The sequence below is a fragment of the Juglans regia genome, chromosome 12, assembly GCF_001411555.2.
Source record: "Juglans regia cultivar Chandler chromosome 12, Walnut 2.0, whole genome shotgun sequence".
Classification (NCBI taxonomy): Eukaryota; Viridiplantae; Streptophyta; class Magnoliopsida; order Fagales; family Juglandaceae; genus Juglans; species Juglans regia.
Genome location: NC_049912.1, coordinates 20,842,710 through 20,854,664, shown reverse-complemented (window position 1 = coordinate 20,854,664; position 11,955 = coordinate 20,842,710). Strand labels below are relative to the sequence as shown.

Here is an 11,955-nt window from a genome sequence, read left to right as displayed (position 1 = left end):
CTGAGCGATGGTGCCATGTTTTACTCTTGCAAGACAGTCAGAACCCTTGGTACTTATGATGCCATTGCCTCTCTCTCTCTCTCTCTCTCTGTCCCCGTACCAACCTTCCATAGATTTTTCCAGTGTAAGAGCATCAAACCCGATAGACAAATGCACCAAATTTTTCTCTGTAAACACCTGACATTCGCAAAAAATCTACTTGTCCACATGATGATACGTATGGGCTCTTATTTATTTTATTTTTTGTGGGGGGAAGAGAGAGAGAGAGAGAACCAGGTAGAGAATTGACACATTCCTTGTGTTAACTCAATCATGCCAACGATATTGACAAGTAACAATGCGACAGAGATTTCTTAGCAAGTCCAACAGCCATAACACCAATTGCATCATCAACCTACGAAAATGATACGATCTATTCCCTTAATTGAATCGACACATGAAGATTGCGAAGCTCAATCCATTTGATGCATTACACGAGGAAAAAGAAAAGCCGAGTCCGAGACAGCAAAACTTAAAGTTTCCTTCAAGAAATGTTTGTTTTCGCAGATGAGATTGACTCAAAGAATCATTACCTAGATGTCAAGTTCGAGTCTGCTGCTACTACTTTACATTTCTCCACACACACACTGCACTATCCTTTTTATTTTTTATTTTTCTTCTCGAGCATACAAATTCATTCTACGAACATGAGAATTTGCAAGAAGAAAAATGTTTGGTATATTAACAGTGCATAAATAGTAAAACTTGTTTGCTCTTTTCCATTGATTTATACCTGATATGTTGTCCATGCGCGTAGCACGGCTCATGCAAGAATAAATTTGAGAGACTTTTGAAGGACAGCCGCATAACCAGCGCTTTTATAAAACAAATTCACCAATAAGAGTCTTAAATAAAGCTTCTAAATCTAAAGTTGTTTGCTCTAGCCTCAATTTTCTGCCATCCCTACTATTATAATTTTACAGCTTATGATGATATGGCTAAATCAAATGAGAATTATTACAATTCCCCCATCTTTGACTTCTATAAGGAGATTTCGATATTTCTATGGGAAAAAGAATGAGATAAGGGGATGAAAATCTGGTTAGTGTCAAGTCAAAGTGGACTTCAACCAGACTGAAGTGTACTCATAAGCCACAAATGTTACAGCACTGGCTGGTGCAGCTTTGACTGTTGATGGGACTATCCCCTTGTAAAGACCAGCCCAACCCTCCAACTGCAAGATTTGGCTAACTGCATGAAACATATTTCTATAAGCATGATGCTCAACTCGAGTACCATATCTCGGGTGCCTTTGTAGTCCTTCGATCTGCAATAGCTCAAATCAAACAATTTCAGTACTTTTTTGTCACTCTACTTTCCAATTGCAAAGCCTTTGCGATTGCTAGAAAGAATTATTGATCTAAATTTAACTAAACTAACTTAGAAATATAAACCAAAAGCAATAAAAGAAGCCAAAGTTAATGAACGAAAAGGCACATCCAGTGAAAAAAGGATCTCCCTAAACAATTAATGTTGACGCAGAAGATTGAAAAAAATCTTTTGGTCTGGAAGGAATAGTAAAACCTAACAGTAGTTACCCCACAAAATAAAATAAAAATTAAAAGAAGCTGACAGACCTCTCAAAAAGAGGTGTAAAGGGGCATAGGTACTGACAAGTGGAAACAGGATCTTCATTGAATATAATATCCATGTGTAATACAGGTCTCATCATTAAATTTTCTACCTTATGGTCAAACGAATTTGTCAATCCCAAAGGTTGTATAACCACTAACTATATGCTAGAACAAAGACTTCAAGAAGGGTAGAGATCTGCCTGGAATCTTTTCTTGACCACATCAAGTGGATGACAGACAAGTTTGGCACAAGTCCCAGACATCAACCCACAGAGAAAATGCTGAAAGCTTGAAAGTCCATCTTCTGTACCGAATAAGCTTGAGTTAGAAAATCTATTCGTGTTCCAGACCTACAATGGATGAAGCAGAATACATCAAGGGAAAAAAAAAGCCTAAAATGTTAACATGTAGGCGTAAAAAGAATGGTGGCTCTCTAAGCCGGCCATATTAAAGAATCATAACTCTAAACCATCGGACCTGTAGTTGAAGTTGTGCAGTTTACTTGTGGTATAATATCTAAATGCAGGGATCAGGTGCGGCACTAGGATCTTTTGTTTTGTTTTGTTTTTTTTTTTTTTTTGGGGTTGTGGGGGAATACCCTTATATTTCTTAAAAACGCAGACAAAAATTTAGCATAAGAGACATCTCTGTATGTTAAGAACATAAAATAAACTGGACATATACGGGACTTGCGACAGCTCCCATTCAGAAGTGTAATGCACAAAAACACAAGTCTTAGAAATGTGGGGATGTAACCCCCAAAATCGAGAACCATATTACTCCATCTCTGACAATATGTAAACAACGAATCATCATTTCAAATATTATAACAAGGAACACTATAGCCATTGCGTTATAAAAATTTAAATTTATTGGGGGGACCATTCCCCCCCCTCCACCTATAGTTGAGTGAAGAATTTCTCAATTGAAAAGAGGACTACAATCTTACCATAGTCCATCGCTTAAATGTATCGTAGGTGCCGAAGTGCAGACCAGCATAAGGAACAATCTCCACCAGTGTTGGCAACAATCCAGCGTATAACCCTCGGAAGCCCCGAGTTCTAACTATATCAACAAGAGCGGACTTCATGTTTGGATACACCTAAATATCAGCACATATTAATAAGCCAGTATCATACAAATCAGTTCAATGGCCTGTTCAGAAGTTACCAATTTTGCAGAAAACAAGTGTCAAAAGGTGGTGATCAATTGTCTGAGCATGTGAAGCCATGGGTATTTTCAAGAGCTAAAACGATTACATCCTTCTACATAATGAAAGGTCTGTGTTTTAAATGGAAGTTCCTCGCTTCCATAGTCAAGCACCTTGTAGGGGCTATGGGGAGGGAGGGAGGGAGAGAGAGAGAGAGCAACATGATAAAATAAGAACACCTACACTGAGTTGCCAGGCTTTGAGTGAACAAAAATACCTCAGTGAAGGCAAGAGAGGCTCTAAACAAATATCCTAGTGAACAACTTCTACACAAAGAAAACCCACCGCATCAATCTCATTTGAGCTGAGGCAAGCCTTATCTATTCAAGTCTTAGTACAAAAAACCAAATCCCAGAAAGCAAGCTATAAGAAGGAACTCAACTTCGCACTATGTACCGCTACCCCATACCTGCATGGTTTTTGACCAAAATTCATGCTATATGCTTGCACAAGAGAACCTTGACGAGCGGACTCATCAAAGCACACTGGTGCCTCAAGCTTACTTAAAGAACTAAAACAGGGTCCCAAAGTACTGTCATTCTGTCAGGTCTACCCAAGGCTTGGCTGCTTGGGCTATCTCTTAGTGGCTCCTTTCAGGCCTCCTGAAGCACTATTGAACCTCTCCTAGACTGTGTGGCCCATAGCCCCAAATTCTATACCCCTGAGAAAGACTTGGTGGCAATACTAGGCTTTTGCTGCTAATCACCAGGTGAATTCAATTCAGTTGCCAAGACGCACACAAAAGGTCATATCCACCCGACAAAAGAGCAACTCGTGAGTAAAGGAAAATATGGCACCTCTCCCTCTCTTAGACCGAGGCACAAAAGCGCTTTCCACAAACCACCTCGCCCTCTCTTTTCTCCTCTTTCTGAGATTTATAACTGTTATTTAACTTCAAGAAGATCATAGTATTAGCCCTCAGAAGAGAATAAATGTGTCTCCCAAATGTAACAATGACACAATGTACATCCAGCCATAAGTGGGGGATATTGCATGAATATACTTTCCAAAGTAGTCATGTATAGTAATATTTTCATAAATTCATCTGCCAGCACTGTTTATAGACAATAGCTTAAAAGGTAATGGCATCGCATTCATTACAAAGAGATATCATATGGGATCTCAATCAATATACAAGTTCAAAACTATTAAAAAAACAAAGGGCATTTATTTTGCTCTACTTTTCTTCCTATTATTATGCTGTATGAATCTGAGCAGCAGAGTAGTTTTGTTTATGGTAAAGCCATTTCTTTAGAAGATTGATCAGATAGAAAGTCAAATGGTATACATAACTTTACAATTCAAGAATATATATGGTAAGTTGGTAACTTTGCAATTGAAGAGCATATGGAATGCAATTTATAGAGCGACTCCTGAATTACAGAATCGTTCCTCAATATTCATACCTTTGGTTCACCCTGTGAAGCTAATATGGTTCGGAGAAGATCAAATGGATATGATCCAACAGTGGCAGCACACCCTGCTAGTGATCCACTGACATAGGATAGATAAGGACTCAATCGAATGTGATCCTCTGCATGATAACAGAAAGACAACAGGCCCAATAAGAGTGAGAAATAGAAGAAAGCTAAAGATTTGATTATCTACAAGGTGGTTAAACCTTTAATATGTTTAAATATGAATACAGACTTAATAAAGTTAGATGGTCAGTACTATATAATTAGAAACAGTTACATTTTCCCAAAGTCATATTTCGAGGGAGGAAAATAGACAATGGCGGGCCAGGGGGAGGTCATGGCACTGCCTTAAGCATATGCTATGGGATGACACGACCCATTGGCAACCATGCCCAAGAGAAAGTTACAAAACAAACAAATCGACATTGCATTGTTTAGGGCAAAAATATTGGAGCTCCAATTTAATAAAAATTTAATCAAATTAGGAGATTGAGAGATCAATCAATATTGTGTTCACCAGTTTGAGTCAAAATAGCCATATATTTTTTTTTTATAAGTAAAAAATTAAATATATCAAAAGGAGAAACCAAGTACACTAAATGTATACAAGAAAACACCTTGCCCAAAATGAACCAAAAAGCCATTGGAAAAACAACCCAAAATACACTAGATCCGACCCCAACCCCTTGTTTCCTGTAGAACTAAAACTCTATCCGAACACCTAACCCCAACCCCTTGATTCCCGTCTTCACAATCTCCCCTTAGACTTCCCTCTAGTTGAGCTACCACCCTTAGCGTCGTAGTTGATTGCCCAAGAAAGACGTTGTAACTCCCTGCTTTTCTTGAAATTTGATTTGGTTTCAAGAGTGTGACTTGCCTCAATCGCAATGATTAGTTCTTTAAATTGATCTTCACATCCTCCATGTGAGATTCCCACAAACTGCTGAATCTTGTTAACTTTAGGCAAAATCCAATCCGCTATTGGAGGGAGAGAGACCAAGGGAGCAACGTTATCCCCAGACACAGTATCCACCTGCACTCCCGACTCTAAACAAGGCACTAACGCCAAACTCATAGGTTCTCCAGCAACTCCATTGGTTCTCTCCATTAGAAATTCGGGAGTGACAACAAGTCCCTTCACCTCTGGGGTGATAGCGGATCCTACATCTCCTTCAGACCTCGGCAGTACACCATTTTCCTTCAACTCTGACGAGGGAGCTATAGTTTCCTTGGGAATCGAGGGTATAATACCAACTATCGGTCTGTCCTGTGTTATATGAGGCAAATGACATTCCACTTATGTCTCTACGCCGATACCGGATGTAGACCTCGCTTCAAATAACCCAGATTTCCTTTTGACCCACCATACTCTCCTAGATCTGGTTATAGGGACAGGGCCGAATCCGATCTTCCGTTTTCCTTTTTTTGAGTTTAAAGGATTCGGGCCGAATCAAAATAGCCATATTTTAAACCTCTTATCTTAATAACTAAAATTAACTTGTGAATAATAACATCTATTTATTTTCATATGTAACAATAATAAGATCTAGTTATAGGCTGCTAAAGAATGAAGCAAAACTTAGAGAGATACCCGTCTTGGAAGAACCAGCAGCAAATGTTTTCAATTTGTGTTGCATGGTAAATTGGATGGCTGTATAAGGCATAACCATGAGTAAAGCTGGGACATTTCCACGCCAAAAACCCTGTTGCAAGAAATTAACCGGATAAGCTGAGGAAAAAAAGTTAAATTCTTTAACCCAGACTTTAAAATAAAAGTTCAAAAAAAAAATCTTAAGAGCAGTATTAGAGTGTCTTGATCCATCCACATAGTCGGGGAAAAAAAAGCAGAATCTAGTACACTGCATTGTCTTCAAACATCTACTAGAAGGCTTTATAACTAACAGAAAAGATTTGATTTACCCTTACTGCCCAACTGCATGCATACGTATTGCAAGTCTAAACATTGTAAGCTAGGCATCCAGAAAGAGTAGTGAAGAAAGCCATCAACTCAGGAGTAAAAGAAAAAACATTTTACTTCATAAGGCTAACTGTTTCACAGAGTTATCTGCTTTAATGGTTTCTGGAAAAGAAAGGGATGCCAACACTTGAAAGTATTAAATCAACAAAACCTGTATTAAACTCCCACAACTTAACGAGAGCTTTTAACCTACAGTTCAACAAAAAATTGCCATAAACCTGGTCAGCTAGGAGCAAACCATGGAGATTGAGTAGCTTCATTGCTCAGAAGCTCACATCGGCACCCTTAGCCTATGAATTTCCTGTAGCCCTAAATAAATCTCAATTTCCAATGATAAGAGAGCCAACATACAACAGAAATCAACCTAGGAAATTAAAACTAAATGTGTTGCCAACATAAACTCATTGAAGAAAACATCCAACATGAAAAAAAGGAATCGAGCCATCATACCGCCAAGCCTTCCTCCCTCAATATATCCTTTGTTGCTTGAAACATTCCAGTGTATTTTGATGTTCCAGACCAATTGCTCGGAAGCATAGCCCAAGAAGATGTGGGCTCAAGCTGAACCTGTCAGCAGATGTCCAAAAACATTTATTACACTAAACAAACAGCCACAGATACAGGTATGCATCAGCCAACAAGCACACGCACAACCTAATGATATACATGACATGATTAGCCAGATCATTTGTATTCCAAGGCACACATTTTTTCGCATCCCACCAAGAGATACTAAAGGCCCTTCCCCTATGTTGTCCCTGAAAGTTAAGCTAACTTTTTCCCACTTGGAAGCAACTAACAATGCATACCTAATTTAGTACGTAGTAGATCGAAGAGTTTGAGCCTGCCTGCCAATCAAGTTCTTGGCCAATTCATGCAGGATAAGTACACGAATTATAAAAGTATAATATTTTTTTTAAAAAAAGTACATGACTTATAACATAACATATCTGAACTCTTATGGTCCAACGACAGTTATAAGAGAAGAAACATTTGGCATTCAAATTTTATTGACATAATACTAATGGAACTTGGGGGAGGGGGGAGATTCCCTAAAAAGCGCACAATTCAGAAGCAACCAAGACAATATGTTAAATGCAAGGCTCAAGTTCCAACATTGTATTGTATAATGCATTGGCGGCATAATCAAAAGATATGAAACTAAAATCAGGACCTGAAATCTGATCTTAATAACGTCAAGCGGCGACGTAACCATCCTTGATATGCCACCAGAAATTGCCCCCGCCGTAGTGCTTATCACTGCCTGTTTCAGCTGCACCGGCTCTTCCATTACCAAACAACCCCCCCCGTCTTCAGGTCAGTCTGTAACCTAACAAAAAAATACCTTCATAAAAAGATACGCAGACAATACATATATAATCCTGAATTTCAAACCAACAAACGTACATATACTAATATATATACATATATATATATATAGCTGAAAGAGGGAATATTGTAACGAAAAAATTGACCTGAATTCACAATGAAACAAATAAAAGAGAGAAACGGAAACCTAAGAAGTATTCAAGAGGATTGGGGTTTCCACGATGCAAATGTGACATTAGTTCAAGAAAGAGACGGGGGTAAAGGGGTAGAGGCAGAAAAAAGCCACCGCTCGGTATCTTTGAAGAGAGAGAGAGAGAGAGAGAGGGGTTTTGCCGCCTTATTGGAACAGAAAATGGGCCCACGATACATTGTATATGCTCTGACTTTTGGATATAGAGTAAGGAAAATGCTAGTTCCGATTGATATTTTTATTTTTTAAAAATATTTAAAGATATATAAAAAAATGTTTAAAGAAAAATAAAAAAAAATAAAAAAGTGTATTTGTATTTATCGGTTGAATTCTTCGGTTGAACTATCGATTCCTATAGCATTATCCATAAAGTAATGTTACTCATTATCTATTTTCTTATCATTCTCTCATTATTTTATAAGTATTATTTTATAAGTGGTATTAGATTATTAGAGATTATTTATTATATTTTACTTGTGAACATATCATTTAATGTCACATCATATGATGATAAGAGGGTGATGAATATATTTTTTTCTTTAACTTTTAAGCCTTTCAAAAACAAAGAATGTGACTGTTTTAGGTTGTGTTTGTTTGCTGAACCAAACTCAACTCATTTTAATTCATTTTAAATTAATTATTGATGGAATTCACTATTTTTTTAACTTTCTGTAAAAAAGTTAAACCCTTCTCAACATATTTCATACATTTTAACCTAAAAAGTTAAACTCATCTCAACCTAAAAAAATTAAACGCATCTTAATAGGATCCACAAAATATTATTATTCACAACTCAACTCAACTTATTTCAACATCCAAACGTATCTAATTCCCTACTTTTGTTATAATTCCACTTTCAAGAATTTTTGTTCGAATTTTAAGAATTAAGATATGAGACACACACACACACATATATACACACTCGGTAAAAGCAATGTACAAAACACGTTTGCCTAATTTAATTATACGATTATTTTTAAGAACTAATATTGTTTTTATTAAGAAAATTTTTTTGATTAATAATGTAATGCTTTTAGAAAAAAAAAATATAATTTCTAGCATAAAAAATTTGACAATTAATCATAATTAAGTAGATGATAAATAATAACCCGCTTTCATTTTTTTTTCTTAAGTAGATGATAATTAAGTAGATGAGAATCACAAGATAAATAGTTGTTTTATCTTGATTTCTCCATACCATTTACTTACTACAGATTAAAATCAGAATAGTTATAAAATTTAATCCTTAAAATTTTTCAGAGTATATGTTTCAACATGAAAAGAGTAGACGGAATTAAAATTATGTCACAGAAAATCTGATTCTCACAATAATGGCATGTGAGAAGTGGGGAAAAGAAAATATATAAAAGATCAAAGTGAAAATATAAGAAAATAGTTTGTCAACCATAAGAAGATAGATAAATCATTTGTATCAACAAAGAGACAAAAAATAGCTAAGAATGATTCTCTTACTTACCATTAAAAGATACTAATTAGAAAAAGTAAAAAAATAGAGATCTAGGATGCCTATTCTTGGTTTTGTATGTAGAATATCTTAATTCCCATGTGGTTTTCATATTGTTTTTGTCATGTGTTCAGAGGTACAACCATCTTTGTACAAAATGAAGTAGAAAAAAGGAAAAACAAAAAACGTCACAATTTAGCATAAGATATTCACATGACAAAAAATAAAGGGGAAGATATTAAAACTCTATAAACATTTGTCCCTTAACAAGACCAAAATCAAGGGGTAAAATCCAAGAAGACTTCCACAGTCCCAAACTAAAAATAGCAATAAGAAAGAAAAAAATAAATAGAAACAAAAGTTCAGAAAACAACTTCTCTATTCTAGAAGCCCAATATCCACGTGAACCAAAATACATATAAACCCATCAAAAGCTTGCATATTTGAACGCATAAACATCAAGAAAATCATGAATGACAAACAAAAAGTTAACAAAACCCATAGAAATTAAATGCAAAAACCCTAAATGCAAAACTATTTACACATACCCAAATGCACAAAACAGAGGTCCAACAAACCCGCAAAAATCCAAATTCGAAGTACGAGATGCCAAAAACATTAACACAAAATCCGGCTAGCAAATTTCCGTTGAGTAGACTTCTGTCGATTGCTATTTTCGTCAAGCCCTAGGAATCCATTTAAAAACCTCAAAAAATATTTAAAAAAAATTAATCTTAATACAAGAAAATATAACTTCGAAACCACAAAAAACCTAAAAAAAATTAAAAAAAATGAGAAATATTGGAAAATTTTAACCTTTTAAAAGCAATGTTTCATAAAGTGTAAGATGTGTTATGGTTAGCAATGGTAGTGGAGGAATGGAGGAGTGATAGGGCTTTGGAGCGATGTTGAATGAGGGATTTGAACACTCCAAAAGAGATTTTGGGGGTTGGCGTAAGCCATTGACAAAGCGCATCGGGAACTCTTATGTAGAAGACGAAACGAGAGTGATGAATACGAGGCGCTTGGTGTTGGAAGCGTTATTTTCCTTTCTTATAAATATTCTTTTACAACAACCAATGAGACAAGTGAAATTCGATGGCCTAGACGAATTTAACGGAAAGTTAACAGAAAACAATTAAAATTATTGTAGCTCCGTTAAAACAAGAAATTTTCATTTGATAGACTCTTTATATATATAAAGATATATATAAACAAAATGAGTTAAATTTAACTATGTCCATATAAAATTTGTAGACGGTAATAAATTCTTAATAAATGTATAACATTTGCCGTATGTAGTTATTTTTTTCCATTTTAAACACGAATTGCTTAAGTAATTATATATAACATTATGGCATGGCATCCAACTTCTCACTCATGCCCAACCAACGATCAAAACAAAACACTCCGACAGTATGGATTGCAACTTCATCATCACATCTAATCCGCACATCCCCATTGCCTCCTATCTATATTATTTTTTTTTATCTACACTCGATAATTATTTACTTTAGAAAAAAACACAAACTTATGTTGGGCAATTAATTACGATAATTTACACGTATTTTGATTGCTCTTTGTGTTTGAGAATTTTTCCCAATTTTTTTTCCTTTTATGGGTAATATAAATTAAATGAATATTAAGTATAAGTTTCAAATAAACAAATATCACACAAGTCTTTTATTAAAAAGTAAAAAGCAATAAAAGCGATAGATCTTTTTACACTTTTTGAAGTGGTATCTATTTTTTTTATAAAAAAAGCTCTCTCTCTCTCGAAAAAGTTCTCTCTCTTAGACCTCTCTCTCTCTCTCTCTCTCTCTCTCTCTCTCTCTCTCTCTCATCGTGCTTCCTTTGTGCGGAATTGAGAAAGAGGGGTTAGGGCAAGAATCGGTTCACTTGTTAGTAGAATTGTAAAAATAAACCGAAGAACCAAAAAGGGGGCCCGGACCAAACCAAACCAGTTGGTTCGGTTCAGTTTTGGACTTGTTCGGTCCAAGACCGGTTCCTCCATTTTAAAAACCAGTCATAATTGGTTTGATTTCAATTTTATGTTTTCTAGGATCGGACCAGACTAGTTCATATATTTAAATATTTTTAATTAATTTTTAATATTATATATAATATTATTAATATTATATATATAATTATAATTTATAACATAAAATTTTAATCTTAAATATGAACATTTATTTGATCATATGTTTTAAATATAAAATATATATTAATTATATTTTATGGCTTAATAAATTCTCAATATATTTCTTTTGATAAATATATTAGTAGTACTAATATACATTAGTATATTAATTATTATATTATCACTAACATATAGTAATAGTATTATACCAATAGTATTACTATATACTAATAGTATTAGTGTATTATTAATATTTATATATATTAATATATATATAAATATAAGAAATTAGAGATTTAATATATATTAAAAATTGAAAAACTGGATCGGAATCAACAAAATCAGAAGTACTGGTTTAAGAGAATAATCAGTGCGTTATCTTAAAAATATAAAACTAATGTATATCGATTCAATCTCAAAATTTGTCTAAAACTGAACTAGACCAGATCCATTATATTTTTATTTGTTAGTGAAACCGGTTTGTCAAATAAAATGTAAAATGTGGAATAATAAACAGTAATGGATAGATTAGGGTACGTTTAGATGTTGAATTGAGTTGAATTGAGTTGAAATGATAAAATATTATTAGAATATTATTATTTATTATTATTA

The 11,955-nt window shown here is 34.7% G+C and overlaps 1 protein-coding gene across 6 annotated transcripts; it reads right to left on the bottom strand.

Moving 5' to 3' along the window:
• Window positions 1–896: 896 nt before the first annotated feature.
• LOC108994845 (mitochondrial thiamine diphosphate carrier 2-like) lies at window positions 897–7,855 on the bottom strand. 6 transcript variants are annotated; one of them, XM_018970237.2, is made up of 8 exons: window positions 7,695–7,855; window positions 7,394–7,549; window positions 6,670–6,786; window positions 5,833–5,944; window positions 4,230–4,357; window positions 2,563–2,715; window positions 1,814–1,963; window positions 897–1,306 (listed from the first exon to the last, which is right to left on the bottom strand). In XM_018970237.2, the coding sequence occupies exons 2-8, from the start codon at window positions 7,508–7,510 to the stop codon at window positions 1,088–1,090; spliced, it is 996 nt and encodes a 331-aa protein (XP_018825782.1). In that variant the 5' UTR covers window positions 7,511–7,549; window positions 7,695–7,855; the 3' UTR covers window positions 897–1,087. The 6 variants fall into 6 exon arrangements, with proteins under 6 accessions (XP_018825782.1, XP_018825780.1, XP_018825779.1 ...); XM_018970235.2 differs by having other exon boundaries at window positions 7,394–7,542; XM_018970234.2 differs by having other exon boundaries at window positions 7,736–7,854.
• Between the last annotated feature and the right edge of the window lie 4,100 nt (window positions 7,856–11,955).

Bases quoted from the DNA above. Each gene is read 5' to 3' on its own strand.
- LOC108994845 (XM_018970237.2), bottom strand. From the start codon at position 7,510: ATGGAAGAGCCGGTGCAGCTGAAACAGGCAGTGATAAGCACTACGGCG. The intron at 2,716-4,229 runs GTATGAATATTG...GCTGATATTTAG, and splicing joins CTTCACAGGGTGAACCAAAG to GTGTATCCAAACATGAAGTC. The intron at 1,307-1,813 runs GCAGATCTCTAC...GAGCTATTGCAG, and splicing joins TGGTCAAGAAAAGATTCCAG to ATCGAAGGACTACAAAGGCA.